Genomic DNA, 27,308 nt, shown 5'->3' with positions numbered 1-27,308 from the left:
CATGCCTATACCATAAAGGTACTTTAGAAAGTGAGTCAGAATTACTTTGCAGCTTCTCTACATGCATTTTTTAATGGAACACACAACTAGCTTTTAAGCATGGTCATACATGGGTAACTGAAGTGATACACCACCAAATGTCTGTTCTAGGTCAATTGTGTGATTTTTTTTTCAATATAATCTAGATCTGTTAGATGTTCTTAAGCTTGGAGTTTTAGTAGCATAAGTTTTTTAGTATAGAACTTGTTTTGCATAAAGTATTTTAAAGATAATAGATGTGGTAAATATAGATATAGGTATATTAGAAATAAACATTGTCGGAGGGTGGGGTGTGTAGTAACGTGACAAAAGCCTTATCTTAATTTGATTTCTAAAATGTTTAGGCTCAAGCATTGGGAATCAACAATCAAATCCCAAGCTCTCTTACCAGGTAGATTTATAAGCATTAAAAATGAGCATGCACAGTGCTGACCTCTTTTCAGCCGACATAGATTTAATGCTAGATATGCTGCATCAGTAAACTTGATGGCAAGTGGAAAAAAAAGCTCTTGAAATGATGCAACACAATTTGACAAATTTAAGTTCTTAACTTGAGAAAGCTCTTTAATTTGTTAAAAGCACAAATGAGTATATGCTGAAACACTACCAACTAGTAGATAATTGCCTGTGGTCAGTGTGTTAACCAGCTTTCTTCAAATGATCTCTTCTAGCTCTTTTCTACATTACTAAACACAGTTCATGGTTCTTTGTAATTTTTTTTTTCAGTTAGTTAGCCTCTCAGTTGCAAAACCTCTTTGTAAGTAGCAAATAGAAGTTGATGAGACTCATGCTATTACCCAAGGGAGGATGACTGAGTAGACAGCTACCTTTAAAAAGTCTGCTGCTCCTTTCTAAATTTTTCTGTTTTCCCTGAGGCCATGCCTTGAACATCAGAGGCCAGAAGGCAGTGTTAAGGCCCGGAGCGGTTGTATACAATGGCATAGCCCTTTTCAGTCTAATGAATGTGTGGAGGGATCTTTTTAAGTAGTCTATAGAATTGTGGGTTGTATTGCTGTTTCTTTGAAGTAGCTTTTTCACACTGACATGTGCTAAAATTCATGCTTTCGTCCTTAGGGTAGGGAATCTCCTAGAAGTCTGTCAGAGCAATTGGCTTAACTCCTTTGATTTGAAAGATATTGCAGTATTGAATTACCAGAGGTTTTCTCTAAAGAAAGAAGAGAAGGGGCCTTTGGGAAAGCCTGAGCTGCCTCTACCGAAGCAGTGACCAAACAGCCTTTACTTATACTTTGCCAAGAGCTGTCTGATCACACCACACAATTATCCCTTTCTTACTTGTAGCTGCTAACTGCCCTGAAAGGATGATTAAAATGTGTTCAGTGTTGTTTTAAGTCACTTAATAGCTGAGCAGTTGTTGCAGTTATTGGATGGTTAAGATGCAATCTGGAGGTGGAGATACAAAGGCTGTCACTGTTGAGAAGTGATTCCAACAGTGAAGAACGTGTGAGCCTTTCGGAGTTTGTTGGCAAATGAGACTTTAGGCTCTGTTTCAGGGTTGTTTAGAGTATCTTATGTATATAACTTTGAACTGAAATTATGTATATAACTTTGAACTGAAATTATACCTTAAAGCAGTGATATTACATACCTTAATACAGTGTAGTGAACTTTAATACTAATGTAATTCATTGGCCTGGTTACATCATAATAGACTGACCAAAGCAGAAATAGTGCACCCATCATCTTATAACAGATGGGCCTTAAAATGAAAGGAAGAAATCTTGCCTTTAAAAAAAAAGCCAAAGTTTTTTATGACAATGGCTCCTATGTATTATCATTGGACTATCACTCCTGAATGATCCAGAGGGATCAGGTGTACTCTTCAGAAGAATTTGACCCACCACCTATTTTGGTGTGTGTCTAGCTCTCTGATCTGATATTTAGTGTATGATCCATTGGTTAAATACATCTGTCTACCTGTCTAGGTAGACCAGGCTGTAGCCATTGATACAAAGAGGTTTAATTAGCTATTCACAGTGTAGCACTGAGCGATCAGCTCTGGGCATTCAGAGCTGCACCCATACTGCAGTCTGACCTCCTGGTAGTTCTCTTAAGAAAAACAAGTTAAACTTGGTGCTTAAAGATGGAAAGATTTAATTAATCTGGAGGCCTGTCTTGCTGACATCTATCATAACATTTTTGATTGCTAGTTGAGAATATACTGGGAGTAAAATACAATTCCAATATCTCTGACGTATTAACACAACTGTAATGAGATTTTCAATGGGACTCAGTTTTGCTTCAGTGTTTCTCCTGGTGAAGCAAGGGATGAAATGCATTTTCACTGGAAGTAGAGTGCAGCTCATTCAGAAGAATATTTTTAATAGTTCCTAGAGGTTTCGGCAGTGAAATTCCTGTTGTAAAAACATGTGATGTTTGCAGATGGTCTTCCCAATTTGTAAAGTAAATGTGGTGGCTGTTGAAGCTACATGTGACAGCCAGGCAAACTAATTGCTGGTTTTAACACAAAGCAGAGGAACCTAAGACAGCAGCAGCTCAAGCTTCATTATGATTCCCAGTCACCCTGGAAGATTCAGGCTATTTTGTGTGCCAGTTCAGTCTTTTTTGTTTTGATTAATCTGGCTGTTGTGGCCTATTTTGCAGGTATCCATAAAAACAACAAGGGTCTGTCAAGTCAGGTCACTTGAATCATGGTTCTTGTGTGAAAAGGCAAGACACTTGTGCCACACAGAGCTCTCCAGAGCTCTCCTGTACAAGTCAAGACCCTTGTCTCCCTCCTCTTCATTAGCCAAAACACATTAGTGCAATGTTTTGAGGCTAATTAACTTGTGTTTAAACTGACTAATATTCCTGGAGTCTCTGTTTCTTAAAACTTCTGCTCAAGTTTACTGATAATCTCATTTTAACATAACCCTTATGATGTCACTTTCAAACACTGCTTTTTCAGTAACTTTGTGTGGATTTTTTTCCTTGTAAAGATGTAACAACAACACTCTAACTTACAAGCTAGCAAAAAGATTGTCAGCTAAACGAAATTAGTATTCTCCAATAAAAAACTGAGTTCATAATTGCCCACAGCTGCTCATGTCTTCCAAGGTTTCGTCTGGTAGTATTTGATGTGTCCTCCCTAACTGTTTTCCCATTGATCTGAAAGTCTAGCTATAAGTCACTGAGTCCTCTCTAAAATCCAAGGAGCTGAAAAGCACACAGAACCATAAGGATTTGGGCTTTTCAGCCCGTTTGTATTGTTTGTGGCTTACACATTGTTTTTGATTCTGATCATTCCTGCCTTCTCCATCTTGAGGGCAGCAAAGCAGATACTCTCACTGGGGAACTTCTCATGTTGAGTAGGATCTCCAAGCAGCAGAAAATGCCCAGTCACATCCTGATCTCCTCCACAGTGCTTACTAACAAGTAGACTTAGGTACTCTGCCTCTGATTCCTCTGCAATGCTTCATAATAAACCTCATCCATATTAGGTCCCATGTTCCTGGTAATTTCTATGTTTTGTGGGTCTCTAATCATCAGCTATTTTTTAAAATTTTTTTGTGGGGTTTTTTTTTTTCCCTTTATAGTATTTTAAGGCTCCCTAAAACAAACCTGATAAAATTCCTTCCTTGGAAATGACACACGGACTGTTGCTTCCTGACATCTGATCATACATTCTTGCAGCAGCTGCTCTTAAAAGTTCATCAAGAACATCAAGAAATATTTACCAAAAGAAAAGAGTGCTCTTCCTCACACTTGTCCCATTTTTCTGTTCTTACCTACTTTTTCTCACTTTTTTTTTTAATACAAACTATTTCTCTGATGAACAAGTCTTCTTTACTGACTCTCTTTCTGTAATTCCTTCCATGTGTTTATTGTCCTTTGCAAAAAGTATGGAGTAAATGATTCCTACTCAGGTCATGTCATTTTGTTTACATTCTTAGTAAATATGAAGTGCTTGATTGGAGCCCTTTAGGCATCTCAAATATGAATCTCTTTTTCCTGAATTTTCTATAAAAACAGGATGCTGAATTCTGTGGAGCTAACCTAGCAAGGAATAGGTTTAATAAAATAAATATGTGTCAGCATCACAAATTTATTGACAATCATAGTTGTTTTTTGTTAAATTCTTTGTAGTTTAACAGCTTACTAAACATGTAAACCAAAAAATTATCTTTCTACAACTCATTTTCAATACCGACTTTATCTTTTGACAGAGCCCCATCATTGCCTGGGCACCCTTAGTAGCCTGCTCCGTGCTGCAGCAGTGGAGCTGCTAACCCCATGGCACCACCACAGTGGCTGAGCAGCCTTGGTCTGGGTAAAGCCTAGGAAATGGGGCAGGCTCGCAGTGTTTTGTGAAAATGACACAATTTTTGCCGTCTGATCAGTTAGAGGCTGGGAAGTAACAGATCACAGCTTGCTGCCCTTTAACGATGATGGATGGACTGCTCTGTTAGCACTATGTCCTGTGAAAGACTGGAATATGTTTGGCAAGAGCATCCTCAGACATCTTAATGGTGAAAAAACAGCAAGGCTTAGCTGAGCATGTGTGAGCAATGATCTTTCAGAGGTTTACAGCTCACCCAAACTGGAGCAGACTTTCAGAGGAGCAAGAAAATGCATGTCCCTGGCTGTAGAATGAGGCAATTGCTAAAAGCCACCTCCCTGTTCTTTCTCTGGAGTACAGGCAGCAGAAGGTATTTAAAATATACTTTTTAAGAGACACATCCCCTGCTTCATCCTTCTCTCCATTCATCTAAGCTTTCTAATAGTAAGGCAGGGAATTTGCCTTGCCATGCTGCCTAGAAATACATGATACAAGTCCTTCACTGCAAGAATAAATTGCAGATCCTACAGAATCCCATTTGCTAACCCATGTACACCACAAAACCTCTTGCTTCTCCTGCCTTTTAGAAACATATCACATACAACTATTTTCTAGCTTTCTGCTTTCCTTTCAGCCTTGGCTATTTTATTACTTTGTCTCTCTCATGACATTTCCACACTTCTTCAATGCAGAAGCAGTTTGGTTTATTAGGGAAGTTAAAGAGTTACACATGTGTTCTCTGATAGCTTTCCTGTCCTACCAGTCTTTTCTGATGGCTAGGCAACTTACTCAAAATTTATGTTTTGAGAGAAGGAAGGAGAATTGTAATAACTTTCTGAGAGGAAAAATATTTTCATTTCTATTAGAGACTGATTCCCAGCTTTGAGCACTTTGTCATTAGTGGGTTGTAAACCTCTCAGACAGCTGCCCCATAGCTATCCACTGAGCTATTTGTCAGGGTAGAAAAATGTGCCTGGTGAAGCTGGTCACCGGCAGCCTGCAGCTAGACTGAACCAGGCTTTCAAAACGGCTGCCAAACATTGCTGCACTTTTAATAGTCAAAATCCTACATTAGCATTTACGGGAACATTTATAGAGAGTTTGAGCAATTGTATGGTTTTTCTCCTAGATGTGATATTAAATCTCTGAAATACAAATGTTTTAAATGATCGCCAGTGTATGTAGAAAGACAGAGCAAGGAAGTGCTTCCCTCACCACCAAACCAGACCCCCTGCTCCTTCCCAGGCAAACATATCATATAATCTCATTTATAAACTTATCAAAATCTGTCTTGAAACTGCTTTTATTTCCAGCTGCATCCAGCTACTCTCACACAAAAGCTTTTTCAAGACCTTGTTCCTTTGGTGGTTGGATACTTTTTTCTGCTTTCTAGCTTACATATCTTCAATTTACCTGTTGCTGACCTGAGCAAGCCCCATTTTTTCTGATAAAAATGATTTCTTATTTCTGTAGTCATGCTCACATATCTTCTTTAAGTCTGTTGCAGTTTGAATTCAAGTGTCTCGAACACCAGTGACCAGAATTGTTTCTGTTGCAGTTTTACCATTTTTAAGACAGAACTAGCATGTCGGTGTATCTACAGGAAGTATCTTATCTGGTGAGTTTGCATGTCTCATGCAGTGCTAGTAGCCCAGAGTCACTCCTAGAATCAACTAATACCACCTAGATTCTTCTCTTCCTGTTGCTTTTGATTGCAGAGTCCCAGCTGATGGAGAGATTTCCTATTATGGCCCACTAAGTTGATGGCCTTGGTGAGGTTTGTCTCATTTTGTATTGTGTGCTCATCTCCTTTGTCTCATTTCTCTCATTTCTCTTGCTTCAGGACTTATATGTTGTATATTTCAGACTCCTACTACCTTTGACAGTACCTCATAGTTTTGTCATCAACACTCCTACTTTTTGTGCAGAAGTCATCAATAAACATAGTAAGGCCGGTCCTCAAGGATTGTTGCTAGGACTGTCTATCCCAGGCCATCATTATCTCTTCTTTAGCCTGTTCCTTACATTTCTTTTATTAAGTCCCATCTCTTCACTCCAGGCTAATTCTCCAGGTGGCATTGTATCAAATGTTTCACTGAAATCAGAATAGTCATCTACCAGACTTCTGTCAGATGAACAGTCAGTTTTCTCACTCAGAAATATGTGTGGCAGGTCTGGTTATCACCTGAATTTGTCAGCTTTTATCCTCCTTCCTCGTTCATTTTTAGCACTTGTTTTTTCTTTTCAAAATCTGCTTGAACTTTTATGCCTATTTGAAAGGCAAGTGACTAGACCGTAGTTGCCCGTGTCATTTTTCCTCTTTCCTTACATTTATTTACTGTATTTGGTGTTCTGCAGTTACTCATTTATTCAATCTTCAATTGAATACAAGTGGGGATGTGCAGAGAAACGACTTGCAAACAGCTCTGTGGGGGTTGCATATTTACAGCCATTGTGACTCATATCAAATTTGCTCAATTTACAACTGCAAATACATTTCTCCGGCTTCTATCTCTGTGAAAACACTCTCAGATTTTTAAACCAACCTGTGTCCATTTTGGCTGCACACATTGGAGCCTTGGATCCTACTGCTTTTCTGTTCTGTCAGGATTTTGGTTAGAGATGTTCTCATTCTGCCTTCACTTTGTTTACAAGAGTTGTTTGAGGCAGTCTTTGCAAAGGCCAGACCCTGAATTTTGACTTTGGTGCAGCACTCTGGAGGAGCTGTGAAAAAGACATATAAAAGAAACCAAATAAATTAGGCAGGTATTATACATATTAAAGACTCCTCACAAATGGATTGGATTGCATTCCATTTACCATTCCCAGGATAAGATATATTCTAGCTGATATCTCTGTACTTTTTCCATTCTGTAGTGTTGGTGGAAGCAGAAAGTAGAACAGTTTATTTTTATCTGCAGAGTAAGCGTTTCTGACTTTAAATGCGCTGGGGGCTGATGGTAGCATCTATTCATAGTTGTTCTTTAGAGGAACAACACATGCCTTATTATGCTTGTCATAGTTCTTCTGGTCTACAGATTAATCCTTTTTCTTTTTTCTTATCTCAGATTTATATTGCTTTAGTTTATTCCACGTTAATGACTTCGGCCTTTGGTTGAAAGTGGGAATTATTTCACAGAATTTGGTGTTAGCAGGTGAAACTTTCTAGAGTCTACCTATAGTCAATGCAGATAGATTGGCCTTTCCAGGAGATTTCCTGGGATGAGATAATGAGTGTGGACTAGATTTCTGCTTTTCAGATGGCTAATTGTTAGAGATTAATCACACTTTAGAATATTTTTAAATGGCCAATAATCAAAAAAAGTGATGTTCTGAGCAACAAAAGGCCTAATTAAACTTCTGGGAGTGCCCAGAGTTACAATAAGATGTGATAAGACAATTCAAGACTGGGAGATCAGGATAGAAGCTTAAACATGATATTCCACCTAATGCAGAGGGATCATTGCTTGCTGAGTGCTCTGTGCAGGGACAGCTGGATGAGTCCCATCAGTTCAGAAACTGGAAGCAGTACAGCTGTGCCCAGAAAATGCAGCATTCCAGTCTTGCCATGGGCAAACCTGGTCAGTTTGGGTGAAGCATCATCCTTGTGAGATGGTGCTTTTCCTGGGAGCTGAAAATAGTGTGTTGCTGCACCGCAGTACAAATTGAGCTTGATCCAGGAGCTTGAGCTTGGTGCTGCCTTCTGCAGTCTTCTTATGGCACAAAGACTGCTCTTAAATAATTTCCAGGCTCTACCTTCAGTTATTGAGGCTGTTCTGCCCCAGTGAAGAGAGGAAATAGAATAGTGTAATTTCTAATCCTTTCATGTAAAAATAAAAATACAGTAAAAAAAAAAAAGAGAGAAAGGTCCCAAATATGAGGAAAGTAAGACATTATTACATCACAGATAATGGAAGCTGTTGTGGTTTTACATCTGGGGATGGTAAAAACTTCTCAAATAAAATGACATGGAACATCACCATGACATTGGCCAAGACTGTAATGTTGCACAGAATCTGCAGTAAACAACACTGATTATCTGAGAAAAAAACCTCATAGTAATAAAGTGTATGGGGAAGCTTTCTCCTTTAATATTTTTTATTTCTTGGAAATGTAAACATTTTCTTACTCCACAGTGATTCAGTTCCAAGGTGACATTTGCTGCTGCTGAGCCCCATGGCTTGCTAGCGCTGCCACACATCACTGTTGGGAGGGTGGAAGTGATGCACATTAAGGCTGCTCTGGTGGGAACACTGAGTAGGACTCAGTCACTCTACTGTGTGTGTCCTCTGCAGCACCTTCTGTGTGTGTGGTGCCTTCTCATGGCAGGAGGAATGAGAAGGAATGAGTGAAGGGTGTCCACGAAACAGCGATGGCACAGGGAAAGGTTTTTAGAGTGGCCTTCTGTTATTCAGTAACATGCTTTCATGTAAACTCTGAAGCAGAATTAGTCAGTATTTCCCCCATCTGAAATGAAACATGGTTATAGTAGGAGTCTGGGGACTGTCCTCCTCTCCTCCACAGGCTTCATTACATGTGGTACATATCCATGGAAGCACATCTGTGTCTGCTGATCATTTCAGTTCCTACTAACTTAGATATATAAATGTTTATATTGCAGTTATACAATTGGCATTGTACGAGCACCCTGCACCTGCCCAGTCCCAGGGTAGTGAACAGCACTGGATTGCCACAGATCAGCCTCGTGGCAAAACTGCCAGCTCGTCAGATTTGACTGGCTACTTGCACTTACTAATGTCTTTGTCTCCTAAACAACATCAACAAGAAAAAAAATCCAGTTGATCCTGAAATTGCATGTCTTCTTTAATTCTTAGGCAGGCACAACTTAAAGAAAAAAATCCCTATGCTTCTGCCATGTGCTTGAAGCGTAAATCATGTTATCCTTGTTCTTTTGGTCACAATAAATAAACAGATGTTGAAACTTGACTGCAAGATTACTAGTGTTTTTCATTATTTCTCTTTCCTGAAAACATTAAGAATTTATACTAAATGCAAATGAGTACAGATAGCAGGCACTTTCTGTCAGTTACTGTTTCTTCAAGGCCCTTTTAAAAACTGTGTTTCCATCAACTCATATGTTTTCAATTTGTTTTAAAGACAAAAAAATCCTAATTCTTGAGTGCTTGAGAAACATTCTAGACCAATTCCACAAGCCATTCAATTGTTTCTTAGTTAAAATAGCACAATTCTTTCTGAATTTAAACTAGAGAGTTTAACCCTAATTCAACAAGGCACTTAACCACTGCCCTAACTCCATCCTGTCACACCTTCTAAGTTGAATGTGTGTTCATGTTTTCTGCTAAACTGAGACCTCTGCCAGCATATTTTTTTATCTATTGCACATATTATGAATTATTATCTGTTTTATAAATATGAGTACATTCCACTTAATACTCTGGGATATTTCCTGCCTCTGTACATGAACTTGAGCCTTGCACTGCTGATCATTTTCTTCATTGACTGATACTTGACATCTGCACTACAGTGTGCTTTACAGTTAATAGAACAACAAAAAGAATAAAAATTAGCATAAATTGTGTAATTTTATGTTATTCATAGTCAGGGATCTGCCATGCCTTGGTAGTGGCCATGTACTCAGAGGAAGGGCATTGGTCCTTTGGCACATGGTGGTGTTCGTCCTTTGGAAAAAATTAGCACCATGTTGGTCCATCTTCCCGCAGTTGAGTTCCTTCTCTTCTCTTTGGATCCTTTCCACAGTGTCACTTCTTTTATTTTGCTTTTCACCCAAAGTATGCTTTATGCTGCCTATGTCTTGTCTCCTCTATAACAGTAGTTTCAATTAAAAAATTAACATAAAGTGGGATAATTCATGCTGTGCTTTCTTTCTAACTTGCATTTTTTATTGGATTATTATTGTTCTTTCTGCCCATGCTTTTTACTGGCTTGCCTTTCCTTGTTCATCCACAGATTTTTAGGTGTTTGGACTGGGCTGTGCTCTTAGGATCTCTGCAAAGTGCAGTGCGGCTTCAGTGGATTATAAGTAGATGAACATAGGACGACTTTTAAATCATTTTTGCTTTCATGAAGAAAAAAATCTCTGTGAAGGTACTTTTTATAGGATGCTATCCTCACTGAGATGTGAAATTGCCAAAAAAAGAGGAGTCATCTTTTGAGTCAGCAATGATTTAAAACAAAATAGTTTTCCAGCAGGTGATGAAAAATATAAACAACCACTTAAACCGAAGCTGAAGAGAGAAATTTACCAAGACCTCTCCTGGTTTATTTCCGACTCCAAATGCAATACCGATTTTGCTTAAATATTTCCATGAGATTCATGAAGAGCAAATGCCTCTGCAAAATATGGTCTTCCTAATCTTATCAGAGACATAATGCTTATTCCAAATAACATAATCACATATGCTGTAGGCTAAATTATCATGTACCTTTTTACCTAAATACAAAAAAGCATTCTAATATCGAACTCTGGTAGGTAACAGACAATACAGCTTGCTTTTGTGCAGGAATTGTATTGTTCATGATTCATAGCTTCAAAAATTGACTCAGGCATCCCAAGCCCACGTGTACAACATTGTGCTTTAATTGTACCAATGGTGGCAGTTTTTTGCTGTGTATTCTGCAGGGAAAGATCTGAAACAAAATATCATCATATTAGGCCATTTATTCAGTAGGTCAAGAGATACAGGAACTCACTAGGGACAGGGGTTTTCCTCCAGAGGGTCTGTTGTTTGCACAGCAAGCAATACAGTTGAGCTGGTAACAGAGAGTAGATGCTGTGCATAGATTAAACCACACATGGTCCTTGCCATGATCTCTGTTGATTGTGATGGAAGGGCTCAAGAGGGCTGTGCTTCAGTGTAACTTCTCGTTTGCTTGCAGAATATGGACATCTGTGCCCTGTATACACGCCTGGCCTAGGTAGCACATGTGACCAACCGGGGGACTCACACACAGCTTCTTTGCAGCTCTCCTACAGCTTCAGCCCCTTGCTGGAGGTGTCCCTCAATGAGGCCAGGGCACCAGGGAGATGTAGCCCTTTCTTTGTGTGCACCACTGACAGTAGAAAAACAAAATTACTCCAGTGAGGGACAAGTGAATGGTGTGAATGCAGAAATTTTCAGTGTTCCTGTTTCTAGCCCTTTTGCCCCCATCACGTATGGCTTGCAATGTGGCAGGTTGCCATTAAAGTAGATTTTCTCATTTCAGTGTGGAGAATTGTGGCTGTTGCCATCAATATTATGTTGTAAAAAGTTTTTCTTTGTGTTATGCGATGAAGCCCTTTACCATAAATATTTCTGTTTATTCTCTGAAAATTGTTATGTTTCAATTATCCTCACTTGCAGGATAAAAGAACAGCTGTTTTGCCCTTATCCTGTTTTATCCTCATATTCCACCTTGGTGTCCAGTGTTAATGTCCATTTTCAGGAGAAATAGCATGAGGAACAAAAAAAAAAAAGTATAATATGGTTCTTTCCCAGTACAACCCCTGGTCTCCAGCAGAGCACCACAAACCATGTTTCTCTGCTTTTCAGCATCATAAATATTTTCACACCATAGGCAGCTTTGTGCTACATTTGGGGAGGCACAGCATGTCATGGATCTTGTGCTACTGATGGAATGATGAGAGAAGGTCTTGTGCTATCTGCCAGGTAGGAAATTGTTCTTTCTAATGCACTGGCAGTGCTTGATACTATAGAAGAAGGGGAACCCTTCCTTTGTCCTCCTAATGCCTGTAGTCCCTGAGAGATGCGCCACTTGACTTTCTCTTCTAGTCAGCTTTTTTCGGCAGGCCACAATAAGTTGTCCTTGTTGCCATCAGCAAACCTGCTCCAAACTGAGCCTGGAGTTAGGATTTTATTTAGGCAGTAGCAGTATCTCATGTAGCTGGCTAAGTCAGAAGTCCTATGGGTGCATGTCAGCTCAGTCCAAAGGGACTGAGACTTGGAAGAGATGACCAAGTAGGTGAAAGCAAGTGTTACTATTTCCAGTGGGGACATGGGCATAAGTGTGAGTGAGTCAGCAATTAAATGCGTGCAGGAGAGTGCCATCACTCAGAGACTGCACTGAGCTCAGTAGGACTCCATGCAAAAGTGGTGTCGTCCCCCTAAAACTCTTGATGCCAGTGTGAAGGCCTCAGCTTCCTAATTTCAGGGCTGAGCTTGTGCCTGAGCTGCAGGATGGTGATTTACAAGATCACCCATCTACCACTTCATGGCCACAAACTTTCCAAATTTTGTTGGAAGTTTAGGCACGAAATGGAAATATTCATCTTTGGTGTGATTGACATATACTGTGAATATAGGTATCATTGGCAGTGTTAGCAAGTTGTGTTTTGAAAAAGGCAGGCCTGTAGGATACTAAATTGGAATTTGAACTAAAAATCACCAGAGGAATTACCATGATGACCACTTATGCTGGATGTTACTTTTGGTTACAATCACTTTACATATTTTATTTAAAAATGAATTGTCTACCTGTAGAAACAGTAGAGTAGTAGGATTTCTCTTTCTTGGCAAGCTGGAATGCTAATATAAGATTGAGGGTATTGTGGATGAATTTCAGTAGGACTTCATGCCAGAATGCTTTCTGAAATCAGGATTTCAGGAGTCAGTATGGTGAGCTTGAACAACATATTTTTCTTTTAAAATTGCAGTTAGGCTACAAACTGTAATGTCATAGATAAACATCAGAGAGTTTATTGTTATAGATTTTGTGTTCTGTCATAATTACACTAAGCATGGCATTTAGTCTTTCTTTAGTTTCTCTTACAATTGGGTAATGTGGTGCTGGCTGAATAGTGCATAAAGTATGTCAAGGTTGGTATGTCAGTTCTCAGATTTTCATTCTTAAATTTCAAATATTACATTTGTGTTTATCTGACAGGTCCATTTCTTACTACCATGAACTTCGTAACCTCGTTACAGTGGATTTCTGCCTACTCTTAGCATCAAAACTGTCATAACAGTGTGGATTAATACAGGACTGACCTATAGGCTTTAGCTTTTTCATCCAGTCTTTCCTTGGAAAACAACCTTCTAGCGCTTTGGCTTTTATGGTTTAATTTGAATTTTAGAAGGTAAACTATGTCATCTTTTTAAGGGAATTATTCTGAGCATGATTGCAAATTTAAAGCAAAAGGTACTTAGGGGTTGTACTGTAATTGTTAATTTGAATAAGAGAGGGGAAATTAAAATTGTAATTATTCTAATCTATCATTTTTTTCTGTCATTAAATATAGCCCATTGAATGCAGCCTAAATGCCCATTATCTTTTTTGGTTTTCAGATGGTTTTTCACCTGTGCTATAGCATGCTGGGTGAAGAGGCTTTTTTGAACAGATAATTAATTACACATAGCATTGGAATGTCTTTATTTTTGTCTTCCTTTTTAAAATATTGTTTTGTTTCAGTAGCTGATAAATAGATTACAACTATTAGTTTTGTCATCTTATGCTTCTATACATTTACATTATTGTATAAAGCTGCCTTCACTAGTTTAAGGATACTGTGAGTGCTGGTTTGGCTCAGAACTTAAATTGGGAAAGAACTTTAATTGGGAAAGAAAATATCTTTAAGACATTTTCTCCATTACCGACATTCTTAGAACTATGAGTTGAAACAGTTCCATGCATTTTTAAAAATACTCAGTCAGACTGTTGTTTTCAGAAGAAAGCATTTTCCAATCGTGTCTGCAAGCCTGAATTGGCAGTTTGAGGGATATACAAACAAATTTGACTGTGAATGCAAAAAACATTGGTCATATTCATTTCCATTGTCCAAGGTAAAACAAAGATGGAAAATTCAAACAAAAATACTGAAAGGCTTATTTTACTTTGTTGTTTTAAAAATGTGATTCATTGTAATCAACATAAAGAAGAAATGTTTTACAAAAATAAAGACATTTACAGAACTTGCCATGTTTTCCAGATGTTCCCCTCCAAGTCCGAGTGGGTAAAGCATCTAGACTCCTATGGACTTATTTTGGTTAAGGAGGCTGTGCCATACTGGTACCAGTAGTACTTACTGGTTCACCGGCTGCTACCTGGACACAAACCTCATCCCTTGTCCCCACACATTGTTTGTCCTTCACATACATGGTACCTCTTAGAGTACCTTGTGGAGTAGGTGTGAGGCAGCAGATCCAAGGGTGAAGCTTTATAGCATCACTGAAAGGTGTTGACTGTTGCACAAGAAGCAAGAAAGTTCTTGATGGGAAAAAAACTGTCCTTGCCACAGTGCATCCACCAGTCTGAAGACAAAAGGAGGGTATCTGAGAATAATTTGCAGAAGGCTGAGGACATTTGATTGTATAAGTCCTGGGGTGGTATGCTCGTAAAACTCTGTATTTAGTGAAGTCTGGAGTTCTACTGAGTTCTTGCAAGAACATTATTGGGAGGTCTTATTAGACTTACAGAGCATTTACTATGGCTTTATTAACATCTATGAGTTTTTAATTAAGATATGGACAACTTGAGGGAGCAACTGAATGGTTCCCTAATGAATTTGTTACAATAATTTACCTCAGAAAGCACATCTGAGCCTAACTTATATTCCTGCAATTAATTTATGCAATTTATTCTAGTAAGTGCCTTAGTTTTCCACTGTAATTGTTCGCTGAATTGACAGGTTTAATTTCATGTAACATGAGAACCTGCAGTACTAAGCTTGCAGCGCTTCATAAAAGTTGGTATTACATGTTGTGCTGTTGGATTTTGGCAAGAAGAAGGCAATAAAATATTCCTGTAAAATAGAAACATCCAAAGGACAGATATTAAGGCCAAAATTAAAAAAAAAAAATATTACTCTCCAAAAGTAGCTCTTAAAGCCATATTTAATCACACAGTTAAGTGGCCAGATTTTTACATGTGCAGCTTTAGAGCTTGTGATCCAGCAAAGTACTTAGCCATGTGGGCTGTGCATCCCCTGCACACCAGAGTGGTTTCCAGAAGAGGGTTCAAAGATTTGATGGCAAGAACGTTTCCAAGCACATCACTGGCTCTTGCTGTCCCTTCCCAGTGAGCTCCAGAGCTCACAGGATGTGTCCCTATATAATAAACATCAGATATGTGCTGAAATGCCCTTGGAGTCCTACATGTGTTATCCCTCAGAATTATCAAAGTCCTTCACAAAGTGTTAATAATTATCATACTGCTTTAGAGAAAGGACGAGTTTATTTATAATGCCTGGACCATGTACCAAGACACTAAGGACAGGTCCGTAGTTCTCATTTGTTACATTTGGATGGAGGAGGGGAATAATCAGTCACGTGCCACTCTGTAATTATAGATCTCGTTAGTTCACAATGTCTGTGTCCTCTTCTTAAAGCATCTTCCTTCCAGTTTCAGAAATAAGTAGAAAAACCGGTCCTGTTTGGTTTCTGGGCCACTCCATACTGTAGAGCAGAGCATCTCCATTCATTCTTCTTTTTCCAAGCTTCTTGTGAGAATGGGTTAGTTGTGGTACTAATGGTTGTGCAAATGTGTAGCTTAAGAGGAGATGTACTTTCTCTGATGAAAAAGTTCAAAAGTAGGTAAAAAATAAGGACCAGTATCTCATCCTGGTAGGCACTGAATGCAGCTCCTGACAGTCTCGTTTTCCTCAAATTCAGCGCAAGTGAATGGGAGCAGAACAAAAGCAGTATCAGTGGGGTTGAGCACCACTTATCTCAGAACTAGGTTGTGTTCTTCTTGGGATGTCATCAAGATCTCAGATATACGCTTTAAAATCTTTACTCCTGTACAGGTTAGTGGTGATTTTTTTTTCCCATACCTGGGCTTCTTCAAGTCTGACAGGAAATCCATAAATTTCACTTAAACACCTTTTCCCATATATAATAGGGCTTGGGATTCAAAGGAATTCATTGAAGCATGCTCTCCAAATGGCATTTAGCTTCCCAAGAAAAAACAGTAACAGGAAGAGTTGTTTTAATTAGCACATGAGCTGTGCAGCAGCTAATGTATTCCACCTCTTCACTGTTGTAAAAGGAGCAGATTTCTTGGTAGCAGGAAGCGAGCAGAGAAGAGGGATTGTGTTCTGCTCTCCATATGCCGCACAGCCCCATTCATGGGCAAGGTGGGAACGGGAGGTGATTTGTAGCGGCCTGCCACTTGTTCAGAACAAGCTTCTGTTGTTCTCCAGGCTGAAAAGAAACTCAGCTCCCCTCTACAGCCCTACTGCAGTGCAACAGGTAGACAGCACCCTTCAGAGATTTTAATTTCAACAATAAGGGATTGCAAAGAAAATTTATTCTTTAATTTACATTTTAAAAAGGAATTACTGGATGTCCCACTGGAAAAAGAGATCCTTAATTTCCCTGGACATGATATTTCTTGATTGAAAGTCCCAAGAAAGCGCCGTTTTTGAGAAACCTTTGAAATTACACCTCTTTTCCCTCTGTCTGGTCAGCCTTAAACTGGTGCCAGACTGGATCTTCAACTCCAGTGCCCCCCTGGGGTCCTAAACCGCGTCCACCACCGCACTCCAATGTGGGGACTGGAAACATTGGGCCACTCTCTGCTCTGGTGCTCCTCAAGATACACTCTGTGTTGCCAGAAGGCAGAGTTGAACACAGCCCAGCGCACTAAGGCTTACGCACCTGTTGTGTTGGTTAATGAAATGGTGTGGCCTGAGAAACACATGGTGAGGGTGAGTGATTTCATGACCTCCTCCAGCCCATGAATGTGTCAGCACAAGCTGTGAAGAAAAGCCCAAGCTCCAGACAGCATTTTCCTGGCAATGAGGTTCAAGTAATGAGTAATGTTACAGAGGCTGTACTTCACCGAGAAATTGCACAAGAGAAGAATGACCCGGTAACAAAAAGCTGGGCCAGGCAAGGTGAGGAGCATTGCTAGGGCTTCCAGCTACAAAGGCAGACCATGTCTGCTGGAAACTGCACTGCAGTTCCGGAAGTGAGAAGTGACAAGTGGATTTGAAATGAATTTTGGTCAGAGTATCAGAGCATGCAGATCTTTCACATACATTAAACAAAAGTATTCCTCTAAGTTATTTTCCACTCATTAAAAAAATTTACTAATTTCAAGTCCAAAAATATGTGAGTGTCTGCCTTAGAATTATAACATGGAAGTCATTGAGGTCCAGTTCGTGCTCACTTCATTGCTTTGTGGGCTACAATGGCATAAAATAGCAGGTGACCCACTTATCTCTCACTTGGATAATTCTTATCAGCAGATCAGCTGAGAAAGCATTTTTTCAATGCTTTTGTGCAATCAATATAGGTCCCATGGTGAGGGGGATAGAGTCAAGACTAATAATTTCTCTTCGCCAAGGCACTGCCTGGCCACATGGATGGACCTTTTACATCATCCTGTAATTGGAGTTTGGCATCATTGGCCATAAGCATTATACCTTAGCAGAAGTGCTTTGATAAAATATATTAAAAGTAGTAACTGTGCCACTTTGAGGGATAAAGGCTTTTTTGTGGTAATACAGCTCTTTCCCAATGTGTGGCTGTCATTTCTGCTGTATTTAGCACAAACTCTTCCCATTTTTCTTGTTGCAAAGGTAGGAAATGTCTTTGGAGTCAGCAGGATGCCAGCGAGAGCCCAGGTATGATGCCTGAGGAGCACTTTCCCTCTTCATGACTGTTTTGCCCAAGGAGATCTGCAAACCATCTGGCTCCTTTCCACATAGTGGGGGACTCTTCTTTGGGGCCTGCTAGCATAGGCCCTTTTGTTTGCTGTGGAGAGCAAAACATACCCTATGCTGACAAAAATACTGTGTGATTGAGGTTACAAATGTTAAAGAGGTGCTGTTCCCTTTGCGTGCTGTCTAGGATTTTTGTTTTCTTGCTTAGCTTGTGCCACGCTGAGGACATGCTATCTAACAAGCCCCTGAGTTTCTGGAATATAACATGATGAAACTAATTAAAAATTCCCTCCCAATTATCCTTTTCTTACTGCTTATTATCAAAACACGTGAAAGTTTTTCACTCACTGAGCTGCGTGTTTGTTTATTTCTTTAGGCTGTGACTCCTTACTGAACCTGACATCTCAGAAAGCCACAGATGCAGTGGATAGTATCTTTCAGTCCCTCAGGGATATTACAAGAGTTCGAATGCACATGAAACAGTTTAATTCCATACGTAATCCTGGCAGCAACACCCACCAGGCAAGTGGATCTTTCTTTTCCCTGTGTATGTTATTTCTCTAGCATACTGTCAAAATCACAGCACTAATTTTGTTGATGTGCTAATACTATATGCATTCTGCCCACGTAAAAGGGATTTAAGTATAGATTTTATAATTGACCTAATCATCAAGAATTTCCTCAAGTCCTTTGTCCAAACTTAAACATATCCATGTCAATGTCAACAATTACTTATCTGAGGAAGAAATTTGATCTCTACTCTGCAGCACTGTGATACGACAAAAAATGCCTGTGAAATGCAGGGCTGGATGTAGGTGGTTCTTGACTAAGACCTATCATGACGTAGCAAAACAGGATTTCCACATCCATACAGCAACAATATTCCCATGTATTTTCTCTTCCATCGCTATGAGTGTGAGAGGGAGACCCATTTGTAAATAGGTGACAAATGCAGCTTCTGTTTCTAAAATAGGAACACATGAACTGTGATATTACTTTAGGTCATCAAGATTAATAGACAATTTTTTTCTTTGTCTCTCCCAAAGTGTTTTACCTATTTCAGTTAAAAATAGAGTTTTACAACAGAAAGCAGGGATTTAGAGAGAGACCATAAAACTTGATTCTAGCCTTGAGCCAGAAAAAAATCCTTCCAAACTCATAACAGTGCTGTGGGCCATCAAAGGGATGTATTTCAAATTAACTGTTGCTTTGTAAGAACAGTAATCATGACTGTTGCAAAATGTTGCTGGAAATCTAAGGTGGAGAAAACCTGTTCCTGAAGTCTCCTAACAGGTAGGACCAATCTGGTGTCCAAAATGGGGAAAATTGTTGAACATTTAATACCGTTCAGTGTGGAGGCAGTGAGATGATAAGAAAGGTTTCCTGAAGGTGTAGTTAGAATCAGTATGTTCTTTGCATATAATCCAGGTTGTCTGCTTAGGGATAAGTGCTGTAACACAGGGATATATTAACACTTTGCAGCCCCTTAATCTGACCATGCGATCAATTTAATTGCTTGAATAGGACGAACCTTCTGCTGAGGGAAGTCCAGGAGGTTTATAATAGTAGAAATAAGCAGGCAGTATGTGATTGTCCATCATACACACAGCTCTCTACCAATGGGCCTCTCTGTTGACTGGCAGGTGTTAAATGCATGGGTTGTGTGCAATTAGTTTAGCTCCTCTGAAGAAGTAGTGCCCATCCTATGACCATACACATTCCCAGCTCTACCTAGTGCTGTGGGACTGGGTTTAGCTTATACACACTTTTTTGCTTCATCTGTTAGAAGCTGAGAAGGCTCCATTTCTTCTTAAGACTCACAAAAAGGTCTTAGAAGGAGTTTTCATAGCACTGAAGTTTGTATGTCTTACATAAAATGACAGATGTTTTCATCAGGTTATCAAGGCAGTTCATGTGGTGACCATGCAAGAGAGTATTTTTTTTGCCTGTTATTGAAACTACTTGCATTTTGATCTAAGTATATTTCTCCCTTCCTCCTTCCCTTCCTCTATCCCTATATCCATTCCTCCTTCCATCCCTGACTCTCCTTTTCTCATTCTTTTTCTTTCTCTCTCTCTTTCTCTGTCTTCTTTTTATAATCTTGTCTGAGATGTAGACATTGAGGTTTCTAACAGCTATTTTAAACACAGTTTGAGCCCCCAAAGAAACTCCTTAAAATTTAATAGATTAATTTCAAATCATAAAAGATTTTAATAATATTTGAAAGTATCACAGTTTAAAAAAGTAAGTGATCATGCTGTCTACATTTTAGTAACTGTGTAGCCTAACAAGATTGTTTTGAAGGGCACTAAATTTTGCCGCTGAAAATTCAGACATGCAAAATCATAGCACATTTTTAATGTCTTTCGAGTACATAGTTTTGTCTGAATCAGATGATGTTTTTCCTTTAATTTTGTGCAGTAAGCCTCTCTGTTAAACTGTAATTTGATCTCTGCTCCATTTCATTCCTAATGTCTTTCTGTTCCTCATCTACGAAGATATTAAACAGATTTTTATACATAGGATTTCATGACTGCATGTGTATTTTCAAACAGTTCTTTATTGCATGACTAGATTTGACAGAAATCTTAACATGTTCTAAAAGATCCTGCAGCTCATGTCTGCTGTAATTTGCTTTGTTGGCTCAACTAAAAATTATGCACATGTTGTGAGAAGAACTAAATTAGTAGTATAAATCTTTGTTGACAGGCTTGTATTCAAAAACTGTAAGTTTTGTTTCTCACTGTAAAGTGTTGGATGAAAAACATTTCTTAATGACTCCAGAAAATTTTAGTTTCAAGCCAAGTGGCTTGCTTTTTATTTTCCATCCATTTTAACTTTTATTTTGCAAGATGTCTCTTGTAGATACCATCTTTGCAAAATTAATGATGTTACACTTGATTCCCTTAAGAAATCTAGGAGATGATATATACCTGGGCTAGTCCCAAAGGAAAACAAATGTGCTAATTTGAAAGCTGCTAATTTTCTAAGACAGTTGCACTTACTGAAATGGTTGTGGTTCTGTTGCAGTTTGGGCAAAGTTAAAAGCAGCAAAACAAAGCTCCATCTGTAAACCAAGTGAGCTTGCATTTTCATTAAGAGTATCTTTCCAAAAGTCTCTAAAAGTTTTTTCTTAAAAACTTTTTCAGGATGGCAGAGTGGTTTAAACCTTGGTACAGAAATGTGGAAATTACTAGGCTACTAATTTATATTCAGCCTGGGTTTGTGGACCCTGAAGAGAATGCAAGGTTGATCCTTTGGGAGCAGATCTTCCAGCATGCTGACCATTTGTACTGTTGCATTTTCCACTTTTCCTGATCCCTAACTTCTCCGAAGCTCTGACGATGCTTGGTAATGTTGGGGTTTTCTCAAAGTTTTCCACAGGTGGAAGTATTATGTGGAATGCCATGGCCATAAAAGCTAAAGGACTAACAGGGACTCCTTAGCTCTGCTCTTCCATGAGGGGCAAACAGGCAGGTTGGCCTCTTCCCAGCCCTGCTGAAATCCAGACTTTAGTGGGGACGTGACACCTGTGGGAAGGCAGGAGTGGTTAGTAAGCCATCCCTCCTGAAAATCTCTGTTTAAGTGTTAATAAAATCATTACAGAGGGAATGAGATCTGGGTGCATAATAGGCAACAGAGCGTAATCCCTATTGTTGTCTGTTTCTGTACTACCTCCGAAAAGATTCTAGAGAAACTGTAAGTCCCCCTTTCTTCCTTGCCTCCCTTTACTGATTTAATACACATGGGGCAGAGTAAATGTGTGGCTGTCTTCCAGTCTTTTCAATCTTTTTATGTTGTGCTGGTGCACGCCATTTGCAGTCAAGGTCACAAACTCTCTGGGTGGTTTCCTTTATAGGATGATGATTTTTGTAACCTTTAATGGAAATAAAATATTGAGCAGTTGCACCAAGTCTAAACAGGTTTATTCACAACACCTTGTTCTTTTTGTGCAGGCTTCTTACAAACCACTGCTGAAACAGGTCATGGAAGAGATCTGTAATCCTGATCGACTTGATCCTGTTGATATTGAGCATATGTCATCAGGCCTCACTGATCTCCTTAAAACTGGATTCAGCATGTTCATGAAGGTAAACCAGCCTTCCCAAGCTGATCTGTAAGATTTTCTTGAGGTCAGAGCATCCTACGTCAGTAGCTGATTTTATGTACTTGAGTTGATACTGTTCAGCAGAACTTAAGGGGAAATTAGGAAAGTTAAATCCTTGCAGGGAGACTGGTCAGTTGAGGCACCACTTTGCAGTTACAGTGCAGATAGCTACTGCCTGCTGAACAGAACAAGAGGCGTGCCAGTTCATTTAACCTACCTGGATTTCCAAAAGTCATTCCACGAGGGACTCATCAAAGGATTTTAAGGACACCAAGCAGCCTTGAGGTAGAAGAGAAGTAAGTATGAACAGTCTGGTCTCACAGTGGATGCAGGAGGAGCTTCATAATTCAATGCCTTCTCTGTAACTTGATGTAGTTCAACTTGCAGTAAGGAGGAAGGATGCCTAGTTAGAATTTGCTTTCTGGATGCTCTTAGCATGTTTTAAGACAGTCATTCTACAAGAATTTACTCTGTTTTACAAATTAGCCTATGCTAAGTGTTTGCTAAATATTTACAGAGATGAAGTGTGGAGTTGCTATCATGCTGTACATTCCGCTTTGTCCTACTGCATATCCTAACTTCTCCATTGAAAACAAACCCAAATTTACATCAAACCACATCAATACTATGGTTATGAGTACAGTATGTTTCTGTACCATGCCCAGTGTTCTTCCAGTATTACCACCACTACCTCTCAGCACGGAAGAGGCATCAGCAAACTATGTTAGGCAGTGGACAAAAGTTGCAGCAAGGGAAATTCCAGTTGAATATAAGGAAAAAAACATTCACTGTAGGAGTGGTTAAATCCAAAGAGGCTGTGAATTCTCCATCTCTGAGATATTGAAAGGTTGGTCAAACAAAGCCCTGAGCAATCTGATACAATTTTGTATCAGATTGATCTAGATAAGCTATGAAGATTCCTTCAAACTTGCATTGTTCTGTGATTCTATTGTAATAGAAAAGAAAAAAAGTTTTTTCTCTCTTGTGCAGATGCCTGCTAGACCTGCATTTAAAAACAGCTGACAAAAATAATTTTGACCGTTGTGTTACTAGTATTCTAGAACCCATTATCAGAATAAGAAAGTTATTTTTCTGTTATTTCATGGAAAGTTAGTCTTGGGCACAAATCAAATCTGCCTGAAATCCAATGCATGTTTTCAGGAATGTCTTTCCACTATTGAAATGGATTTCCAAAATGTATTCAGTTAGGTCCCTAAATGTAAATTCTCAGCTCTTCATAGCTTATGATAAAGTCCCAAGACAAAAGAGACTAGCTACAGAAATATTTCTTTCCATTCATGTATCAGAACTGAAAAAATTTATGCCAACACCCCCAAAAATAGAAGAATTAAAAACACGTTTCACTGTCAAACAAAGTAAAGAAGCTGGTGCACATAAGGCAGGAATATAACTTATCCTTAAAAACAAAAAAACCCAACAGGACTCCAGAAGGCCTAACTATTTAGATGCAGACATTGACACCTTTGGCTAGTTTGAGGACTACTCTATCCTTATTAATTACATGCGCGTGTATGTGTGAGACATAAATGTATTATGGCAATATGTACCTGTAAGTACCTACATCTCTGCTAGTAAGACAAATATCCTACTAAGGGGTATATTGAAGAGACAAGTAAGTTAACTTTGTGTAAGATTAATATTTCATAGGCATCATCACATACCTCATAAATATATGTCCATGGCTGCTCCTTTGGTTTGTAGCCTGGTTTGTTGGCATGTGCTCAATTATTGCATGACTGAATTTCTGACCAGCCTGTATTTCTGACACAATCATACCATCAGCACAGTAATTATTTTGTGAGCTTCCTTGTATTTTTGTTTCTTCCTCAATGCCTGAGTATAAATGCCAACTCACATAAAAATACTTTGGTAAGCGATTGCCTCAGGTATGTTAATTCAGGACAAACTTTTAAAAATATTTCTCATCCAGAAGTTGTTTCTCTGGCAGGTGTGTTTGTTTTGAATCTATGGGAAGGTGAAGGGGAAAGGCCTCCCTGCCTCAAGGACTCCTGTTTTGACTGCTGCTCTATACCACACATGTTTTATGATGATATGAGCTTGCTATCATTGATACCAAGTACCCTGCACAACAGCCTAGTTTCTGGTGATTGCCATGTTTTTCTTTTTCCAGTTATTCAGCTAAACTCAATTGGTTGGTCACAAATACCAGAATCGTTAGTGTTGCTATCCTTATTGGCAGTCATCCTCCATAGGACAGTAAAGATAGTTTCTGCTGACTTTCCTCAGAGCAAAAAGTTGTTTTTTGTGAGCTGCCATGAGCCATGAGAACAAACCTGTCCTCCAACCACTTACTGCTTCAGTTTTAGAGTTTTATTGACCACTGCCACCCTATTTTCCCACCTCTTCCTCCCTCTTTTCCACGCGGACGCACACACCAGCAAAGAGCCCTCTGTCCACCAGCATCCTGAGGACATGCAGTATGAGGGGCTTGGAGCTGGAGAGAAGGCCCTGATGTCTCAACTGGGACACTCTGCTGACTCAGGGCATCCCCCCACCCTCTTCCTTTGGGCTCTTTCGCTTCAATGTAAAGGTTTTGAAGGTTTTTTGGTTAGTCTTTCTAGTTGCCCAAGATAGCTCTCTGAATTATTTTTAATGCGTGGCATTTTGAACTGAAAGTGAATTTCACTTGGGGATTTATGCAAAATTCAGATTTCACAGTAAATTCAGAGGTCTTGGAAATGTCCCAAATCAACCGAACTTTAGAAGGATCCCAGAAGATACATGTTACTTTTGTTGCAGTCCATTTCAGTTCTTCTTCTGTATCACTGAAATGAGTTGTATTGAGCTACATGCAGCCAGTTCGTTCGAGCAACAGCCTTGGGTGGTTGTATTATCAAACAAAAAAAAAATTGGCAGAAACTTGCATTCTTAACATAGCCAAGTATTTTGTACCCAAAGTATTGTCCTCCTTCAAAACACTTATGCATAGCATAACAAAATTACAGATCCCAAGACCCTTTGCATTTCAATTTTAATTTAATTTAGAGTTTGCATGCCTAATAGTATTTTTAATACACATTTCTGGAATTTGTGGTTTGAACTTTAGTCTTCTGAAAAATAATAAGTTTTATATAGGCACCATGTGTTTGGATCTAGGTTTATTTTGACTGAAGGAAATGATTTGTCAAGACGTTTTCTCTTCAACATTGCCCTGAAAGCTTGTGTTTTCTGATTAATGTTCTTATACTGGGTGCTTTTTCAGTATGCCCAATCTTATGCACGCATGTTTATTATGAGTTGGTTGTCACTAGGAAAGACATTAAGAATCACAGAATCACAGAATGTTCTTAGTTAAAAGGGACCCACAAAGACCATCAAGTCCAAGTCCTGACCTGCACTGGACCATTCCCAAGAGTCACACCATGTGTCTGAGAGTATCGTCCAAACACTTCTTGCACTCTGTCAGGCTTGGTGCTGTGACTGCTTCCCTGGGGAGCTTGTTCCAGTGCCCAACTACCCTCTGGTCTTTTTTTAATATCTAACCTTAACAGTGACACAACTTCATACCATAAAGAAGTATTTGAGTTCTTTAAATGACCCTTCATTCAAAGTAATTCAGAAGATTCGTGAGATGGAGTGGAGCTGTTTGCTCTGGTGACAGGGTTCAGAAGAGCAAGAGCCATGAAAAGGAAAAAAATAGTATACTTTATTACCTGACAGAATGCTGTAGCAGAGTGCTTTGTCAACTTTTATCCTCGTCATCTTTGTGAGCAGTTATTTCTTTAACTTTGCTTCAGTGCCTTCAGCAATTATGGCATGAAATACTTTAGTATTTTATCAAGTAATAGTTCTATTTGCTCTGATTTGTAAGTAAATATTTAGGTCTTACACTCCACATGGTATTTGTAGTAAAAATTGATTTTTTTTCATTTGAGGTTAACGATATGTTGAGTGCTGATAGTAAGAAGTGAGAAAACTGATGTGGGAAAGGGCATAAAGAAAGTCTTTGTAAGCTCTGGTGTATCCATTTAATTGGTCTGTTGGTGTAAATGCAAAACTGCTCAGTATTGCACTAGTTGCAGGACATCCTGCAATTGTAGTATATATGTATCTGTGCCATCAGCTCAATGAAGATGGCTGACAAAGTGGGTGCAAATGAGAGAATAAACACCCATCACACAAATACTCAGCTCACTAATGCATCTATCTAAGGCTTTTGTACTGGTTTCAAATTCCCAGGAATTCAAGAGCTCCTTGCCTGGGGAGCAGCATTGAACAGGGAGTCCTATGTAATCAAGGTCAGCTAGCCTGGAGAGAGAGTCTACCATCTCTCTGTGCTGGCTTCAAAGGGAAGAGTCTTTGCTGAAGGTTGCCAGGCAGAACGCCTGACAGACCTGCAGGATGAAAAACTGCCCAAGGACTAAATATAGGAAAGCCAAATTAAGGAAAACAAGGAGAGCTGTACCCTCAGAATCTAGGGCCAGAAGGATCAAAGGTATGTGCTGTGGTGGTGAAAGGAAAGGAACCGCACTGCACCCAAACACAGGCTGATGACCACTATCATTCTGTCGAATGAATGCTGTTAAAAACCTATGCTCGTGGAGGGGCAGAATATGGAGATATAAAAAGAAATTAAACTGGTCTGTTACTTTTTAGAGCCAAACATTTTGGTGATGTGACAAGAGCAATTGCGTGGGTTCTGTTGACATCACTCCCAGAGTGGAGAAAGGCATTGTCAGGGCAACATGTTTTCTCAAGAAAGAAAGAGTTTGCTAGGAAACAGCAAAGTCGTCAAACTTCTAGAAGTGGTTAAGAAGAAAATGATGCAAAGCATCACCTTCACATTTAAAATCAAAATGCAGTTTTATAAAGTCTTAGTTGAAGTGGAATGTTTGTGCCATTTTAAAGATAAATGGGAAAAAATGAAAAAAGTATTTTCTTTGAGGTAAAGTTTCTCTATATTAGTTACAAGGCAGTCGTACAAGTATTGAAAATTCTGAAATGAAACAAGCTAGAAACTGGTTTTATATTGTAAAGGACCTGATTTATTTTTATTGGATCAACTGTAAAAGATTATTCGCTGCACTGGTGAAAACACATTGCATAAATTTTTTTCCCTTGTTGACCTCAGCCGGGGATTCTGGCATGTTTAGGCTGGACTCCTTTCTTCTACTGGCTAGTAATTTATTCCTCATTCCTTAAAGCCTCATGCATACATATGTCCAAAATATACACGTACCACCCAAGTACTCTCCTCCCACTCTGGGAAAGGGAGATAA

General features: G+C 39.2%; 1 protein-coding gene across 1 annotated transcript in view; it reads left to right on the top strand.

Moving 5' to 3' along the window:
- SCFD2 (sec1 family domain containing 2) overlaps positions 1-27,308 on the top strand; it is a 190,987-nt gene that overhangs the window by 157,170 nt on the left and 6,509 nt on the right. The window contains exons 6-7 of the mRNA XM_027735944.2: positions 18,316-18,461; positions 21,896-22,030. Of these exons, the coding sequence (XP_027591745.2) occupies positions 18,316-18,461; positions 21,896-22,030 (281 nt within the window). The remainder of the gene's footprint in view (positions 1-18,315; positions 18,462-21,895; positions 22,031-27,308) is intronic.

This window comes from Pipra filicauda, unplaced genomic scaffold, assembly GCF_003945595.2.
Source record: "Pipra filicauda isolate LSUMZ 115617 unplaced genomic scaffold, ASM394559v2 scaffold116_size3395265_pilon, whole genome shotgun sequence".
Lineage (NCBI taxonomy): Eukaryota > Metazoa > Chordata > Aves > Passeriformes > Pipridae > Pipra > Pipra filicauda.
Note: the sequence above shows the minus strand (reverse complement) of the source record. Positions and strands in the feature narration are given on the sequence as shown.